The 19,278-nt window shown below is 44.9% G+C and overlaps 2 protein-coding genes across 2 annotated transcripts; one reads left to right on the forward strand and one right to left on the reverse strand.

Moving 5' to 3' along the window:
- The first annotated feature begins 3,678 nt into the window (after window positions 1-3,678).
- LOC112348192 (putative pentatricopeptide repeat-containing protein At3g49142) lies at window positions 3,679-4,943 on the forward strand. Its single transcript, XM_024680321.1, has one exon. It carries the CDS (start codon window positions 3,820-3,822, stop codon window positions 4,912-4,914), a length of 1,095 nt encoding a protein of 364 aa, XP_024536089.1. The 5' UTR covers window positions 3,679-3,819; the 3' UTR covers window positions 4,915-4,943.
- A 12,499-nt stretch (window positions 4,944-17,442) lies between these two features.
- On the reverse strand, window positions 17,443-18,698 carry LOC112348193 (pentatricopeptide repeat-containing protein At2g41080-like). The gene has a single exon (XM_024680323.1). It carries the CDS (start codon window positions 18,574-18,576, stop codon window positions 17,482-17,484), a length of 1,095 nt encoding a protein of 364 aa, XP_024536091.1. The 5' UTR covers window positions 18,577-18,698; the 3' UTR covers window positions 17,443-17,481.
- Window positions 18,699-19,278: the final 580 nt, after the last annotated feature.

Raw genomic sequence — 19,278 nt, forward strand, 5'->3', positions numbered from 1 at the left:
AGGTTAGGGTTTGGCATTCTTCAATTAGGTTTTGTTGCTTTCATGCACATTGCGGATGACAAGAGCCCCAGTCTCCAAGTGCTGCCTGAGGAAGAAGACTGTGAACTTGAGGTATGTCGGGCTGTGATTGGGAGGAGGTTTTGCATCGGCCTGTGGTGGGTGAAGCCTCGAAATGTCACCACCTAGGTGGAAGAGGAAACTTCAGATGGAGAAGAGGACCTTCTTCACCATTTGTGGCATGCTGGAGAGTGAGATCCAGAAGCAAGGTTGGAGGAGTGCGGTGCCGGTGGATGTTCGACTGGGGGTGACTTTGTACAAGCTTTTCAAGAACACAGATTACCTGGATCTGGCACCAAGCCCCAAACCACCCAGCAGTCTTGGCGCACAGGGATGACATCAGCCCTAACCTCTTGCTCCACTGAGCTGCTAGCAGCTTCTCCCCTCCTTAAAAAAAAAGGTCTGTTGTTCTCTTGGAGTTCAAGAGGCATCTTCTTCACCGTCTCCTCTGTTTTTGCTAGCTAGTTAGCTCTTACAAGAAGGAGCACAAGCCAAGTTCAGCTTCATGCTCAGCTCTATCATCTCCTCTTTAAGACACCTCACCTCTTTGAACATTCAGGAGAGCTAGCACGCTTCACGTCTAGACGTCCCCCCCCCCCCTTTTTTTTTCACAATTGTCTCTTCAAACTCATCATACTTATTTAACTCACCAAACCTTACCAAGCCGAGTGCAGGTTTTGAAACCCCATGAGTCACCTTGGCTTCCAGTTGAGCTCTCCAACAATCTTGACGTGCGGATGCGTGCAAACTGCTCCTTGAGCCAGGACCATTTCTCCAGGAGATAACTTATGCTACAACACTCTCCGCTCGACGATCTCAATGTGGAAAGATCCACAAAGCTGTCCCACTCATCATAGTTGTAGAAGAAATCATCCTCATACTGCATCTGCAACCTTGCTCGAGCCCAAGCCTCCGCCATCACAAGCTTCTCCCTCATCTTGATCAGCTCACACTTGAGGCGGCAAAACAAGTCCAGGTCCTGAGGAACAACAATGGAATACACCTTTCCCGGGTACCTGTCTCGAAACCTGTGAAAGTACAGTGGACGATGTGGTGTTTCAGATCACAGCGGAATGATAACTTGATGAAAGCAACAAAACCATCGAGCTCGCTCTTTGGGGATCAATTATCATCTCCTCCTTTGAAGCAATGAGCAGCAGGCCTTGATCGCATCCAGAAGTACTAGAGATAGTCTGCAAAAGCAAGTTTGACACCAGTTATTTTGGCAACACAGAAGAAAAAGAAGAAAATTTATAGAGATCCATACAATCCAAATCAAGATCAATCCTCCACGAATTTAATGCCGCTTTCAGCACCTCCAAGCTCTTCCGAAAAACGTAGCCACGGTATGCCACAATCGTTCACTTGAAAATCTGAAGATGTCAATCGAAGCATGCAAGCAAAAACATGAAGTAAAGAAGCGCAGGTGGACAACAAAGGAGATGAACTGAGCAAGGCCAAGAACACATATAAGGACTGACTGTAAGCACTTGAGGCCTCGCGCAGTTTTTTCCTCCGTGCGTGGCTTCATATGCAAAAGAGTTTGGTGTGGTAAGGTATGTTGCAGAGCAGCCAGAAGCCCAGGGTGAATATAAGTACGTGAGGCCTTGTGAGGTTTTACCACTGCCCGAGGACTCCTGTGCATGGACCCCGGGCGAGACTCATTTGCGAAAGTGTTCTGCATAAAACTGGTGCCCTGAGGCTTTTGGCCGTGTCGCCCCATGAAGAGCATTTTTTATTTAATTTGTGTAGAGTGTGGTTTATTTTTGCATATTGAGTGTATCGATATCTTTTAGTTAGCAGATTATATTGAAGAACTGAAGACTACCTACAGTTAAGTGCATGCAGCAACAGATCATATAAAAAATGAATGCAGAGAATAACAAATCGGGATTTCTAGGAAGTTCGTGCGTGTTGTTAGCATGTACTGATTCTTTAGCTCTTGAGCAACTGATTGCTGCTGGCTCACATTCTATATATATCAAAGAGATTTTTTTTAAACAATAAACATCTAAGCTGCTGCAGTTAAGCTGTGACATTGTAAAGTTTAAAAAGGAAAAGAAGAAAAAACAGAAAACACGAAATCGGGATTTCTAGGGTATGCGTGCGGCGCTAGGGTTTGTGTGGTGTGTGTCATTTCTCAACAATCTCATGGAGTGGAAAACGTTTTTCAGGGATCCCACTTTCTGGTGGGACAACAGGTTCAAGAAGAAAAACAAGTTCTTCTCAGAGTCCTACCTGGATTTCAAACATGTTTCTACCAGAGAGAGCCTGTGGATCGCCAACAGGAAAACACCAACCTGGGTCTCTGCAAAACTCGAGTCGCTCGCTGACCCAGCTGTAGGTAAGGCCACCACGGCCCGCTACAAATCTCCACATACCCCACCTGTAGCTGGTGATGAACGGGTGAGTTTAGGGAGGCTGATACACCGCGTGAGAGACTCAGCTGAGAGCAGATCCCTTTCTTTGGGAAAACAAGCCCATGAAGCTGTGCTCAAGAGTGATAAGCACAAAAGCAACATCTACTTGTTGACGGGATTGATCGATATGTACTGCAAGTGTGGCGAGCTTGAGGAGGCTCGCAAGATTTTCGACTCCATGGGAACCCGGAGTGTTGTGTCCTACAACGCGATCATCCAGGGCTGCGGCTCGAATGGGCAAGCTGAACTTGCTCTGGAGTACTACTCTGCCCTGAGAGCTTGTACCACCATTCAACCCAACGATCGGACACATGTCGCGGTGATCAGCGCCTGCTCCAGACTTACTACCGAATCCAGCGAGAAGAGGGAGAGAGCTCTACGCATTGGGATGGAGATCCATTCAATTCTCAGCAAGGAGAAGAAACAGGTAGATCTGTTCGTGGCGACTTGCCTGGTCGACATGTACTGCAAGTGTGGCGAGCTTGAGGAGGCTCGCAAGATTTTCCACTCCATGGGAACTCGGAGTGTTGTGTCCTACAATGCGATCATCCAGGGCTGCAACACGAACGGGCGAGCTGAACTTGCTCTGGAGTACTACTCTGCCCTGAGAGCTTGTACCACCATTCAACCCAACGATCGGACTCACGTCGCGGTGATGAGTGCCTGCTCCAGACTTGCTACCGAATCCAGCGAGAAGAGGGAGAGAGCTCTACGCATCGGGATGGAGATCCATTCAATGCTGAGCAAGGAGAAGAAACAGCTAGATCTGTTCGTGGCGACTTGCCTGGTAGACATGTACTGCAAGTGTGGCGAGCTTGAGGAGGCTCGCAAGATTTTCCACTCCATGGGAACTCGGACTGTTGTGTCCTACAACGCGATCATCCAGGGCTGCGGCTCGAACGGGCAAGCTGAACTTGCTCTGGAGTACTACTCTGCCCTGAGAGCTGATAACACCATTCAACCCGACGATTGGACTCATGTCGTGGTGATCAGCGCCTGCTCCACACTTGCTACCGAATCCAGCGAGAAGAGGGAGAGAGCTCTACGCATTGGGATGGAGATCCATTCAATGCTGAGCAAGGAGAAGAAACAGCTAGATCTGTTCGTGGCGACTTGCCTGGTAGACATGTACTGCAAGTGTGGCGAGCTTGAGGAGGCTCGCAAGATTTTCCACTCCATGGGAACTCGGAGTGTTGTGTCCTACACCGCGATCATCCAGGGCTGCAACACGAACGGGCGAGCTGAACTTGCTCTGGAGTACTACTCTGCCCTGAGAGCTGATAACACCATTCAAGCTAATGCTTGCACCTACACCTGCGTCCTTGTTGCTTGCGGGAGTGTGATGGCGACTAAGCTCGGGAGGGAGATTCACCAGCTGGTGAAGCATAAAGGGCTGCTGAAAAACAATCCAGTTCTGGGCTCCAGCCTGGTGAGCTTCTACGGCAAATGCGGCGATGTTGATTCTGCTCAGGAAGTGTTTGACGAGTGCCGAGCTCGGGACAACACGGGTCTCTGGAATTCTCTTATACAGGCTTACACTCTCCAGGGCCGATCGATCGAGGCCTTGGAGCGTTTCTATTCCATGACTCAGGAGGAGGGCTGTAAAGCTGACGATGTGAGTTTTGTCTTGGTGTTGAACGCTTGCAGCCATGGTGGTCTGATCGGGAAAGGAAGGCAGCTTCTGGATGAAATGCCCAAGCAGTATGGAGTCAAGCCACGTCTGGAGCATTATGTGTGCCTGATCGATATGCTCGGGCGAGCTAACCTCCTTGACGAAGCTGTGAGAGTTCTCAGAGCCATGCCTTTTGAACCGGATGCAGTGGTTTGGACGTCCCTGCTCGGAGCCTGCCGGAAGTGGAAGAATTACACGGTTGGCAAACTCGCGTTTGAGCGTCTTGTGGAGATGGATCCCAAGAGCGGCACGCCCTACGCATTGATGGCCAATATATTTGGAAACCTGGGGATGCTCAGTGAAAGGGCCGCTGTTGTGGAGAGAATGAGAGGTGAAGGCAGCTTCAGGGAGCCCGGGAGAAGCTGGTGGACGGATGTTAGCTCAGGAAAAGTGCATTCTTTTTCTGTCGGGGATAGGAGTCACTCACAGAGCGACGAGATTGCGGCCAAGCTCAAGCAATTGTTGCTGAGAATGAAAGAGGAGGGGTACGCGAGCGATGTGATCAACGTTCTAAAAGACATACCAGAGGAAGAGAAAGAGGATCACCTGTGCGGCCACAGTGAGAAGCTTGCGCTGGGGTGTGCTCTGGTGAACTCGCACCAGAAGGAAACCATCAAAATTGTGAAAAATCTCCGAGTTTGTGACGATTGCCATGCGGCCACTGCTCTCATCTCTAAGCTGGAAAAAAGGCTAATCATCTGCAAAGATGCCAGTCGGGTTCATGTGTTCCAGGATGGCAGATGTTCCTGTGACAACTACTTTTGAAAACATGTCAGTGCTCTTTCTTGCAGTTATCCCTGGTTTTAAACCCTCTGTGAGTCAAGCAGAAACATGGGCCGCTGAGTGAGCATGCCTCGTCAAAGTACCGCCGTCAACTTGAACTTCACGGAGAAAAAATTAACATTTAAAAGTTAAAACTATGCAAAAGGAGGATGACACGTTGTCTTAAATTTAAATTTCTTTTTGGTAGCAGAATCGGGGAATGCTGACTAAACCTGCCAACAGGTGCGCCCAGATTCAGATAATAAGCCTTAGTATGAAGACTTGCCGGTACCAAACTCTTTGCTGATAGCAAGTACCGCCTCATGTTCCGGGAGCAAGGAGATGGCAGCTTGTGGCATGACTAACTTTGGGTTTGTGCTCCTAGAGCACGTTGAAGACGTGTGGAAGCTGGTGATGACAGCATTTGTTTCTTGCGACGTCACCAGTTCCTCAGCGATGTCTTCCTTCCAGATTTTTTGAGCTTGTCGTGAGTGGTGACCTGCTTGCTCTCTCATGTGACGACTTCTTCCAGCCTCTGGTGCCCAACCTCAGGACTCTCTTGTGGATGGAGCTAGCCCTACACAGTGTCTGTGTGTGTGTTTATCAACCAGCAGATGCACAAATCGTTGAGAATCATAGGCTTAGTATGTAATGTACTAGTGTACATGTACATGTGTTTCACAGCAGTGGACAAGCTATGATACAATGAAAAAGGTAAAGTCAGGTATTTGTTTAACGTCTGCTTGGAGCAAATATGGCCTCATGACAACCTATTACAACCCAGGATGAAAACTCCACATCAAAGCTTAAGGCAGCATCGCTATTGCCTTCATCTTGCTTTACAAACTGAAGTTATCGAGGTTCGTGATTGGATAATGCTTGATGGTGCTGAGACTCAAATCATCTTTGTTATGGAAACAACCCCATCACCTCAAGGTATTGTTTTCTATCCCCATAACAGTGGTGCACTGTTTCCATGTATAGTTCCCGAGGAGGTCCCAGTTCCCAGGATGGCCTTCGGTAAAAGGTTCAGGACGATACATCAGAGAGGGAAATACACTGAACTGGATCCTAAGGTTCAACTGGGAGAATGCTCTGCAATACACTAGTTTGGGGAGTACCTATATCTGATCTTATATAGGATCCGGCTCAGTTATCCTGGGAAGGTAATGAGTTCAGTGTGTCTTTTTTATGTACAGGTCTAAGCATGGCAGAGAGCTTTTGATGGATAAAATTGACACCAAGCTTATGTGAAAGTTGAAGAATCGGAAGTGAACATGTGGAAGACACTGGTGGAAGCTAACGTAAGCTGGCTTCTTGTGCAGGACAGCATCCCTGTTGGTGATTGGCTCACAGTTCACAAAACTCTCTGTATTCTATGCAATGAAAACCCCGTGGAGATGCTTGAACACCTCTTCACATGCAAATTTGCAGTTGGTATTTGGCTCTTTGATCAGAGACCTAGATCCAGAATCAGCTGGTTCATCACGAAATACGGTGACATTTTTCCCTACTGTGATGAACAGTAGCTGAGGAGAGAGAAGCTAGCAAAGCATCCCGCTAACAAAACCACTAGCTGTCTCACGTGACACAACACCTCCAGCCATCAACGGGGTCAGAAAAGAAAGAAAGGATAGGAGCAAGTGACTATTTCTCCTCTTCCTCTGGAATGCATCCAAGTCATACTCAAAATTAGGAAACAACATCATCCTCAGCTTCCCATGTAGCATCATATGGAGAATAACCATTCCACTGAACAAGTAACTCTCTCCAAGTCTTACGATGTATGCGCACTAGCCGTTGCTATAACACACAACTAGGGCCAACCTTCAAACATCTATCTCTGGAATCTTGATTGCAGACTGGTCCAAGATATTACCAGAATGCAAACACGCCTTCAACTTCCTACATAGAAGACGGGATGAATCTTCACACCACTAGGCAAGTCTAGTTGATAGGCAAGGTCTCCAACTCGTTTGAGAATAATCCAAGGCCCACAGTACTGTGGTGACAACTTAGAACTACCTCCACCTTGAAGAGCTCATTGAGCTTCAGACAACCGAAGGAAAACCTTGTCTCCAACCTGAAACTGCTTGTGCTGACGATGCTCCTTTGCCTGGTGCACCTCAAGAGAAGCGAAGTTCATACCAATAGGGGACCGAGGTTGAAAGCTATACATTGCCATAAACAGAGCCATCTCAATAGCCAAATGGAAGGCACAGTTATGGGCAAACTCTAACAAAGGCAGGTACTTCTCCCAAATACCTTACCTCTTCAGATACCAACAAATGATCTCAGCATGTCTTCCAGCACCTAATTAACTCCTTTTGTTTGTCCATCTGACTGTGGATGCTCATGCTCAACTTTGTCTCAAGCTTCTGAAACACCGTCTGCCAAAACACCAAAGTGAACGTGCAATCCCGATCACTTACAACATCCTTAGGCAGCCCATAGAGAAATACAGCTGAGCAAGGTCAAAAGCCTTAGCATTCATCTTCACAAGGAAGAAGTGAGCTAACATCATCACACAATCCACAACAACCCAGATAGCATCATTGCCTTGAAACGCCTACTATGAAACTCATAGAAAATGTTATCCCACTTCTGTTGAGGTTAACTATGGTAGAGACCTTCATGCTTCTCACAATCCATTGTGACCACCTGGCCGGTCTAACAACTGTGCACATACTTATCAACACCTAACTTCATTCGAGACCAAAATAAATGCATCTCTACCAGAACACACGCCCTCAATGTCCTGCACTTGGTGCAATGGACACTCTTACAGAATCCACTGTAAAAGAACATCATCTCTAGGAACCATAGCCCGATTCCTCTTGACTAGGAAACCATCTCATACATTGAAGGAAGCACAGTCGCATTGGAAGAGGCATCCCCCTTCAAAACAACTGCACGTGCCTTCACTACAAAGGAGTTGAAGTCAGCAAGCTCATTAATTTCATCCAGCAAACCACTGGAGAGCTTCCCAAACAAGATAGAGTTCACCATCCTAAACAATGGAGAAATAACCACCTTTACTGTCTACTATCTACAAATTTTCTTTAAGACAATTTCCCTATTTCTGAAAGGTCTTGGAAACCTAGCAACTTTGCTTTAGTAATCTGAGGTCAAAATTACCCTTTGACTTTTACTCGGGAGAAATCGGTTTTCATCACCTTAAACCCCAGAGCTAAACTCCTTTGGTGGTTTGGAATCTGCACGTCCATTTCCTGCAAAAACTCTAGTCAATGAGCTAGCCGGCCTCGAAACTCCATCTGGCAAGTGAAAAGAGTGACAAGTGGTAAAGTTATTGACATGAAAAATCCAAACCATACAGATAATGCCTCCACTCTTTGACCGCAACAACTACAACATATAACTTCCTATCCCGAGTTGCTAAGTTGCGTCAAACTTGTGGCTTATGTAGGCAATAGGACAGCAGTCTTGCACCAAGACAGCTCCTATACCCTCATCACTAGCCTTGTTAATGAAAGTATGCGTAGCATCAGAGCCAAAGAGGACACTGAGCACTTGGCTATGCACAACTCATTGCACAAACAACTGTACAGCTCAGATGAGTTGATACAATTCTTCTTCACTCCTTCAGAAAGCTTAGTGACAGCAGTGTCAGCTAGAACACGAGTAGATACAATCTCTCCTTGGTCCACACTGACACCCATGGCCTCACTAGGATCAGAAAGAGAAAAGGACTCATGAGCCATACCCTCTGAACGTATAGACTCCATAGCGTGAACCTTAGCCTTCTACCACAAGTGGCTTATCACAAGCAAATATTTGTAGAATATACATGATTGCTTTAACCGCTCAAACGCTTCTTGACACTTTCACCCCACACCAACTTAGCATGCTTGGTGGTGTTTCGAAGAATATCCATCAAAGGAGCAGCAATCAAGGAGAAGTCCTTCACAAACCGGCAAAAGACTCCCAGCATACCAACCCATGCACAGGAGGGGGAACAAGCTAGTCAACAACTATCTGAGTCTTTTGAGGATCATCTTGTGGCACCACATGTCTGAGATAGGTGATCTCTTCCAAGAAGAATTCACGCTTTGACAGTTTAGAATACAGCTTATTCTCCTTCAATAGTGGCAACATTTGCCTCACATGCATCTCATGTTCCTCCTTAGTCGTAGGACATCGTCAAAGTAGTGCCTTGCACATGAGATTGCAAAACTCTATCAAAAGAACTGTTTAATAATAGTTAGCCTTGGCCATCATATGAAGCAACATCTTTGCTGAGTTAGAAAAGACTCCTTGAGCATTCCAAAGCTTCAAAACGAGATAGTCAAAGGATCTCAACTAGCAATAAGTTCTAGCATGGCTAGTCTTTTTTTGATCAATTCTTCTTAGTTGATTTTGTATTGTATTGCCATTCGTAGTGATGAAACGATGTACTTGAGTGGTGTCAAAGCTTCAAGGCTGTAGGTGAGCTTAAATGGTGTCGAATTTGTTGAAACCTTATATGCAATTCAATATGCCTATAGAGTGATCGTCCCTGTCTTTCTGATTTATTTTCATGATTTTCATGAGGATGTTTTTGAGTGTCTTGTTTGTAGACTCTGCTTGACCATTGCCTTGAGGGTAGTATGGTGTTGAAACCTTGTGCTTGATAGTGAATTCTTGAGTTAAAATCTTGATGGTTTCATTGATGAAGTGTGTTCTTTGATTAGTGACGAGTTCTCAAGGTAAGCCATATCTTGTGATGATGTTTTCGTAGATGATCTTTGTTGTGTTCTTTGTTATAGTAGTCTTTATTGGTTGAGCTTCAGCCCATTTTATCATATAGTCTATTGTAATTAGAATGTACTAGTTTTGCTTGGAGCTTGTTATAAGTGGACCAACAAAGTTGAGTCCCCATTATTGAAAAGGTTTGAGTGGAGTTTCTAGATGAAGTTCTTGAGTTTATTTCTTTAGTGCATACTTGGTTCATTGTAGATGTTGCATTTTTGACAGAACTTGGCTTAATTGTGCCAAAGTGTTGGCCACCAAAGTCTTGCTTGTAAAATTTTTTGAGTTATGAATTCTTTAGCAAAATGTCCTCCTACTTGTCCACAATAGGCTTTTTCAAGTAGATCTTGTGTTTCTTCCATCTTTATAAAATGTTATCTCTTCCTTATTTGTGCAATTTTCTTCCCACGATTGAATATGGTTTTGTCCTCAAGACAAATTGCTTGCTCTTGTCGGAGGTTGAATATCAACTTGTATTGTTGCTATTGTGAGGTAGTAGTAGATGTTGTCCATCTAGGTTGGTGATGTGTGGATTCAAAGGATATTGGAGTCAGGAAAGTCATCCATGTTGTGTTTCAATTGTTCATTGGTTGTAATGCGGCTTAGGTGTTCATGTTCTCTTCCAGGCTTGTAAATGATCTTGAAGTTGTATTTTTGAAGTAGTAAGAACTATCGTGCAATTTTGCCGGTGAGGATTGTTTTGTTGAGAAGGTGGAGGAAGTTATCGAGTAGGTAGTATCAAAACTTTTGGAGTGTGTAGATCATTGCTGGAGCTTCTTTTTCAGTTGTAGTGTAGTTCATTTCAGCTGAGTTGAGTCTTCAACTTGCATAGTAGAGTTGTCGGTCTTTATGATCTTTTTGTTGTTGCAAAAGGATCACTCTGAGGGCATAGTTGGAGGTGTTGACTTGGATGTTGAAGTCTTTGTTCTAGTTTGGTTGAGCAAGTTTTGGAGCTTGGGTGAGGGAATTCTTGGCATTTTGACAATCTTGGGTCCAGTTGTAAGCTTGATATTTCTTGAGGAGTTTGGTGATAGGTTTTGCAATCTTGGTGTAGTCTTTGATGAATCTTCGATAGTATCCCATCTTACTGAGGAATGATCAAAGGCTTGAAATGTTGAATGGATGTTGTATGTTGGTGATTGTGAGGGTCTTGTCCTTGTTGATGAGGATTCCTTCTTTGGAAATTAATGTTCGAGTGGAATTCCTGATTTGATAAAGAAAATACACTTGTCAAGGTTCAATGTGATATTGTGTTCATGGCATTTGATGAAGCATTTCTCTAAGCATTGGAGATGATCTTCTTTGTTGCTGAAGACATTAAAGTCATCCATAAATACTCGCATAAATTTGGTGAGGTATTTTCGAAAAGTGTCAATGATGATCTATTGAAACATGAATGGTGCATTGGAGAGACTGAAAGGCATGTGAAGGTAGGCATATGCTCCCTATGGATTGATGAAAGCTGTCTTGTGTTGATCTTCAGATGCAATGTGTACTTGATTGTGTCTATTGAAGCCATTGAGAAAGGAGTACATCTCATATCCTACAATTGCATCAAGAATTTCATTAGAGAATGGAATTGAAAAGGTGTCCTTTTGAGTTGTATCGTTGAGCTTTTTATAGTTGACACAAATACTAAGCTTGTTTTTCTTCTTGGGGACAATGATTAGTGGTGATAGCCATTTTGGATTTTGAATTGGGAAGATGAATCCAACATTTTCGAGTTTGTTAAGCTCTTATTTGACTTTGGTTTGTATGTTGGGATTCATTCGGTAGGTTAATTGCTTTGTTGGTACCACTTTTGATTGAAGTTCAATCCGATGTGTGTAAAGTTCAGATGGAATTCCTTGTAAGTCAGTCTAGGACTAGGTGAAAACATCTTGATAAGTTTCAAGTAGTTGGGTTGCTTTTGCTTTAAAATCTTCATCAAGCTCTTGGGCAATGTGAAGTTTTTTTGGTTCTGCTGCCATGTTTTAATTCTCGGGCCATGCTGTGAGATCAGATCTTCTTTGCAGGCACGCCAAAGCCTTACCAAAGAATCTTCTTGAATATTTCCGGAATAAATTTTAAAATGACCCCAACACTTTAGATTTGGTCAGGGTTTTTGAAAATTACTTAAGAATCCTCTAAATTCACCTTTTTTTTTGTGCTGTGAGGGCCAAGTGTATAGCTACGATGCTGTATACTAATATTAACGTAGTGAGATTTTGGTAGCCATCGGATTGGTTTCAATCTGGGCCACTCACTCCTGTATATAAGCTAGGGTTTTTGGGCTAATTGATATGCACATTTTCTGTATTCCCTTTCTATATTCCAAACACTCACATTGGTGGAGGTGAGGGGCACCTTTGATTGTCCCTGGGGAGTGTTTGGATTTAGGATTTCAGTTTAGATCTAACTTCTGCATTGTCTAGATCTAACTTTTTTTATTTCCTTTCTTTTGTTCTTTCCTTTCAGGATTTTGGTTTAGATCTAGTGTTTTGCATTGTCTAAATCTACCATTTCCTTCTAGCTTTTTGTCCTTTCTCTTCTTTTGCTCTTTCTTTTTCATTTGTCTCCATGGCAGATCAACAATCTCCTTCTAAATATGTCGGAGCGGGTCAAGCCAAGAATGTTGTGGCTAGCACTTCGTCAAGATCTTGTCAGACTTGTGCATGCACTTGCTCCTGCCACCCTTGATGATGCTCTTCGCTTGGCATAACGTTATAATACATCGCCTCTTCCACTTCTCGCTACACGTCCTTCAACTCCACTTCCTATGAGTGATAGTCCTGTTCCAATAGAGATTGATGCTGCTGCTACTCGAGTCCAAGGACAAGGGCGAGGACGTGGTTGTGGCTGTGATGTTCATTGCTGGGCATGTGATGAAGTTGGTCATACTTATCAGAGTTGTTGGCGCTTTCCGGATTGGCGACCTCCATTTCCTCGGTGGAGACCTTGGTGTCAGCAATGTCCCATTGGTGCTATTGCGGTGGAAGATTTGGACACCGAGGTGCATCCGGGAAACGAGGTGTCACTTGAGTAATGGAGGGACCTTGCGCGAATAAGTTAATGACCCTTCTATCTTTCTTTCGGGAGTATCATCAAGGGGTTCACTCGGCACTGGTTTATCCAGTGTTTACTTTCCAAGCTCATTTTTATAACAAGAGGTCTCATATTATTCTCTCTGTGTTGGTTGATACAGGTTCGAGTTTATCTTCTATTGCTCGACTTATTGCCACACGTTGTCGTCTACACTTGCGTCGTGCGGTAGATCCAGTTTTCATTCTTTATGGCAACGGCCGCACATATGCATGTGCACGAGATGAGGCAGACCTTGTTGTGTGTGTGGGCGATCTCAAGGTTGAGTTGCAGTCGTTGCGGGTGGTGCCGAGTCAAGCTTTTGACCTCATTCTTGGTATGGATTGGTTGCAGCACAATCATGCCAAGTATGACTTTGAGGCTTCTCCCCCTTGTCTCATACTTCCTTATGTTTCATCCATTCCTCTCACTTCCGTACCTCTTCATCCCTCTACTTCTACCTCTGCTTCCATTACTTTCCCCCACTATTTCCTCCTATGTTTCTATCTTGTTCTGCTTTTCCCTTTTCTAATCCCTCCAATGATCTTTGTGTTGCAGCTGTTGACCGGCTCATGAAGGAGTATTCTGATATCTTTGAATTTAACTTATCATTTGGGGCCAAGATTGCCACACATCATCTGATTCCAACCGGGGATGCTCGTCCAATCAAGGTTCCTGTTTGTCGTCGGTCACCCAAGGAGATCAAGGTTTTACGTGCAAACATCAAGGAGATGTTGGAGAAGAGTGTTATTTCGAAGTCGTGGAGTCCTTGGGCATGTGAACTTGATCTTGTGACAAAGCTTAATGGGAGTATTCATTTCTGCATCGACTATCGTCCATTAAATGAAGTGACGATCCCGGATGTGTACCCTCTTCCTCACACTATTGATCTCTTGGATCGTCTAGGGTGAAGTCGTTGGTTCACCAAGCTCGATCTTGCTTCTGGGTACTGGCAAGTACCGATGGCCGAAGAAGATATTCCTAAAACTGCTTTTTGTACACCGTTTGGTTTGTATGAGTTCTTGGTGATGCCATTTGGTTTGAACAATGCTCCAGCAATTTTCCAATAGATGATGGATAAGGTTCTTTGTGATATGCCAGAGGTGACTACTGACTTCATTGATGATGTCTTGATTCATTCAGAGGGGACGTGGGAGGAGCACATTCGTGATATGTGTAAAGTGTTGGATCGGCTACGGGACGTTGGTTTAAAGCTGAAGCGGTCAAAGTGCGTGTTTGGGTCCAAGGACACAATTTATCTTGGGTACTGTATTTCTCGTGAAGGTTTGCAAGTTGATCCTAACAAACTTGTAGCTGTTCTAAAGTTCCCTACTTCGAAGTGTGTGAATGATGTGTAGCGCTTCCTAGGCAAGGTGCAGTATCTCGGTTGTTTTGTGGATCATCTTTTTGATCGCACTGCACCATTGCAAGCATTGCTAAAGTCATCAATGTCATCTTTCATTTGGTCTTCAGCTTGTGAGTAGGCGTTTGTGGATTTCAAAGAGCCCTCCAGTTTTGGCATATCCTGATTACACTCGACCTTTTATTTTGCGCATAGATGCTTATGATATTAGTCTTGGAGGTGTGTTGATGCAAGAAAGCCCAAGTGTGCCTAGTCAGCGTCATCCCATTGCATATATAAACCATACGTTACAACCAGCAGAGGTGAACTACTCCACGACAGAGAAGGAGTGTTTAGCGGCAGTTTAGGGTTTCAAGAAACTTCATGCATATCTACATGGTTCTTGGACGTTACTTGAAGGTGACCATGCTGCCATTACTTCATTATTGAAGCGGAAAAACCTGTAATTTTGATGTTGTTCATTGCCTAGGGAGTTCTATGGCTAATGCTGATGCCCTTTCTCGAGCTCCTCTTCCTTCTCCACTATCTTCTCATGTTTCTGATGAGCCTATTGTTCCAGCATCTTTGGATTTTCTAAACGAGGATTCTATGCCATCGGCGGTTGCTATACTTGACGTTCAGTGTTCACAAGGTGCAAAGCAATATCTACTTTTTCTTGATAAGGTTCGCGAGGCTCAAAAGATTGAGCCGTGGATTCAAAGGCTTCAAGGTGCATTTGAGAATCCTACATCACTTACTGATGACTTGCCTTTTCAGCATTTACATTCTCAATATCGCCTTGAAGATGGCCTTCTTTATTTTGTGAGGACGAATCCTAATGATCATTTACGGCTGGTGGTGCCTTCTATCTTTATTCCGCGGTTTCTCCATGCCTATTATGATTCTCTTATTTTAGGTGGGCATATAGGACATCGTTGTGTGACCGAGAAGCTGCACAGGTCTTTCTATTGGCCGGAGATGCGACGTGATATTATCCGGTATGTGTGTAGCTACGTTTGGTGCCAAGCTCGTAATACTCCCCTTTGTGCTGTAGAAGGACGGTTGGAGTTAATTGCAATTTCCTGTCCCTTTGAGTTGGTGGCGTTTGATCTTATTGGACCTTTTCCATAGTCGATTGCGGGCAATGAATATGTTATTATTGTTTTTGACTACTTGACTCGTTGGGTGGAAGTTGGTGCTCTTGCTAGCACCTCGGCAACTACTGTTAGATACTTCCTCCTCAATCGAGTGGTGTTTCAGCATTCTTGTCCAGAGCGAATTTTTTCGGATAATAGTCCTGCATTTATGGCTGAGGCATTTCATGTTTTGACATCTTGTTTGGGGATATGCCACAGTTTCACGAGTGCTTATTATCCACAATCAGATGGTCTAGTGGAACAGCTCATTCGGACATTCAAAAGGATGATTGCGAAGTATGTGAACTTTCAGCATTCGGATTGGGATGGTTATTTGCCGTCTCTTCGGTATGCCTATGTCACAGGGGTGCAGAGTTATATTGATGCTTCACCATATAAACTTCTATATAGTCATGATCCAATATTACCAACAGAGTTGGGTTTACCTTCATGATTGCCACAAGCTCCCGATTCTACGTTGTGGGATCAATATTTGACGAGCATTCTTCCACTTGTCCGAGTAGAGTCTGCCGAACACTTAGGCCACGTACAAGTGGGACAACAACGGCACTACAACTCCCATCATCGTTCACTTGCGGAATACAAAGTCGATGATTTGGTGTTAGTTTGTTTTCCCGATTTTATGGTACGTTATCTAAGGGGCTCCTTGCACAGTGGAAAGGACCATATCGGGTGTTGCAGCAAGTTGGACCACAAGTTTATGAGGTTCAGCATGACGTCTAGCAAGCCAATCCTTCGGAGATTGTGCATGTGCAGCAGTTGAAACGCTTCATACAAAGGGATCAGGAGTAGTTAATACCATCTACAGATCCACCAATGCCTCCTCTTGATGTTCCTCCAAATCTTGGCCCATCTACAAGAGAACCCTGATGGCCTTCCATTATTCCGAGAGGAGGGGATGATGTGAGGGCCAAGTGTACGGCTACAATGCCATATACTAATATTAACGTAGTGGGATTTTGGTAGCTGTCGGATTGGTTTCAATCCAAACCACTCGCTCCTGTATATAAGCTAGGGTTTTTGAGCTAATTAATATGCACATTTTCTATATTCCCTTTCCATATTCCAAGCACTCACAGTGCGAATAATTAAAAAATACTGGTAAGTACATTACTTTAGCTTAAGTTATTATGCAAATAGGGAAAACGTAAACTTTAAACTTTAATTTTCGGGTAACTCTTGGTCCAGAGCTAAACTTTTATAAACATATCTAAACATGCTCATTTAATTAACCACCAATGAACGGCCAAGATATCTTTACCAGCACTCCCCCACTAATTTTCTTTCGAAAATAAAAAACTAAAAGCAAAGATGATATTATCAAACACTATTTTTTCAATGTTTGTTTTTTTTTCTTATTTTCTACTATTAATTAACTTACAACTCAATCACACAATACTTGGAGCTGGAAGAATTGAATCCAACTTAATTTCAGCAAACTGATGAGGATGGACAATTTTTATTTTTATTTCTTTTGCACTTCTTAATTTACATTTTTTAATTTTTTTCTACTCTTCTTATATGCACTTCTTCGGTGTATTTGGCCCATTATATTTAGCTGAAACACATGTACATGTACACTAGTACACTACGTACTAAACCTATGATACACACTTGTTGCTAATTCTCAACGATTTGTGCATCTGCTGGTTCACACACACACACACACACACACACTGTGTAGGGCTAGCTCCATCCATAAGAGAGCATTGAGGTTGGGCACCAGAGGCTGGAAGAAGTCGTCACAGGAGAGAGCAAGCAGGTCACCACTCATGACAAGCTCAAAAAATCTGGAAGGAAGACATCGCTGATGAACTGGTGAGTACGTCGCAAGAAACAAATGCTGTCATCACCAGCTTCCACACGTCTTCAACGTGCTCTAGGAGCACAAACCCAAAGTTGGTCATGCCACAAGCCGCCATCGCCTTGCTCCCGGAACATGAGGCAGTACTTGCTATCAGCAAAGAGTTTGGGTACCGGCAAGTCTTCATACTAAGGCTTATTATCTGAATCTGGGCACACCTGTTGGCAGGTTTAGTCAGCATTCCCCGATTCTGCTACCAAAAAGAAATTTAAATTTAAGACTACGTGTCATCCTCCTTTTGCATAGTTTTAACTTTTAAATGTTAATTTTTTCTCCGTGAAGTTCAGGTTCGCAGCGGCACTTTGACGAGGCATGCTCACTCAGCGGCCCATGTTTCTGCTTGACTCACGGAGGGTTTAAAACCAGGGATAACTGCAAGAAAGAGCACTGACATGTTTTCAAAAGTAGTTGTCACAGGAACATCTGCCATCATGGAACACATGAACCCGACTGGCATCTTTGCAGATGATTAGCCTTTTTTCCAGCTTAGAGATGAGAGCAGTGGCCGCATGGCAATCGTCACAAACTCGGAGATTTTTCACAATTTTGATGGTTTCCTTCTGGTGCGTGTTCACCAGAGCACACCCCAGCGCAAGCTTCTCACTGTGGCCGCACAGGTGATCCTCTTTCTCTTTCTTGGGTATGTCTTTTAGAACGTTGATCACATCGCTTGCGTACCCCTCCTCTTTCATTCTCAGCAACAATTGCTTGAGCTTGGCCGCAATCTCGTCGCTCTGTGAGTGACTCCTATCCCCAACAGAAAAAGAATGCACTTTTCCTGAGCTAACATCCGTCCACCAGCTTCTCCCAGGCTCCCTGAAGCTGCCTTCACCTCTCATTCTCTCCACAACAGCGGCCCTTTCACTGAGCATCCCCAGGTTTCCAAATATATTGGCCATCAATGCGTAGGGCGTGCCGCTCTTGGGATCCATCTCCACAAGACGCTCAAACGCGAGTTTGCCGATCGTGTAATTCTTCCACTTCCGGCAGGCTCCGAGCAGGGACGTCCAAACCACTGCATCCGGTTCAAAAGGCATGGCTCTGAGAACTCTCACAGCTTCGTCGAGGAGGTTAGCTCGCCCGAGCATATCAATCAGGCACACATAATGCTCCAGACGTGGCTTGACTCCATACTGCTTGGGCATTTCATCCAGAAGCTGCCTTCCTTTCCCGACCAGACCACCATGGCTGCAAGCGTTCAACACCGAGACAAAACTCACATCGTCAGCTTTACAGCCCTCCTCCTGAGTCATGGAATAGAAACGCTCCAAGGCCTCGATCGATCGGCCCTGGAGAGTGTAAGCCTGTATGAGAGAGTTCCAGAGACCCGTGTCATCCCGAGCTCGGCACTCGTCAAACGCTTCCTGAGCAGAATCAACATCGCCGCATTTGCCGTAGAAGCTCACCAGGCTGGAGCCCAGAACTGGATTGTTTTTCAGCAGCCCTTCATGCTTCGCCAGCTGGTGAATCTCCCTCCCGAGCTTGATCGCCATCACACTCCCGCAAGCAACAAGGACGCAGGTGTAGGTGCAAGCATTAGCTTGAATGGTGGTACAAGCTCTCAGGGCAGAGTAGTACTCCAGAGCAAGTTCAGCTTGCCCGTTCGAGCCGCAGCCCTGGATGATCGCGTTGTAGGACACAACACTCCGGGTTCCCATGGAGTCGAAAATCTTGCGAGCCTCCTCAAGCTCGCCACACTTGCAGTACATGTCTACCAGGCAATTTGCCACGAACAGATCTACCTGTTTCTTCTCCTTGCTCAGCATTGAATGGATCTCCATCCCGAAGCGTAGAGCTCTCTCCCTCTTCTCGCTGGATTCGGTAGCAAGTGTGGAGCAGGCGCTGATCACCGCGACATGTGTCCGATCGTTAGGTTGAATGGTGGTACAAGCTCTCAGCGCAGAGTAGTACTCCAGAGCAAGTTCAGCTTGCCCGTTCGAGCCGCAGCCCTGGATGATCGCGTTGTAGGACACAACACTCCGGGTTCCCATGGAGTCGAAAATCTTGCGAGCCTCCTCAAGCTCGCCACACTTGCAGTACATGTCTACCAGGCAATTCGCCACGAACAGATCTAGCTGTTTCTTCTTGCTCAGCATTGAATGGATCTCCATCCCGATGCATAGAGCTCTCTCCCTCTTCCCGCTGGATTCGGTAGCAAGTGTGGAGCAGGCGCTGATCACTGCGACATGTGTCCG

The sequence above is a fragment of the Selaginella moellendorffii genome, unplaced genomic scaffold (genome assembly GCF_000143415.4).
Source record: "Selaginella moellendorffii unplaced genomic scaffold, v1.0 SELMOscaffold_27, whole genome shotgun sequence".
In the NCBI taxonomy this organism is placed as follows: Eukaryota; Viridiplantae; Streptophyta; class Lycopodiopsida; order Selaginellales; family Selaginellaceae; genus Selaginella; species Selaginella moellendorffii.

Bases quoted from the DNA above. Each gene is read 5' to 3' on its own strand.
- LOC112348192 (XM_024680321.1), top strand. From the start codon at position 3,820: ATGGCGACTAAGCTCGGGAGGGAGATTCACCAGCTGGTGAAGCATAAA.
- LOC112348193 (XM_024680323.1), bottom strand. From the start codon at position 18,576: ATGGCGATCAAGCTCGGGAGGGAGATTCACCAGCTGGCGAAGCATGAA.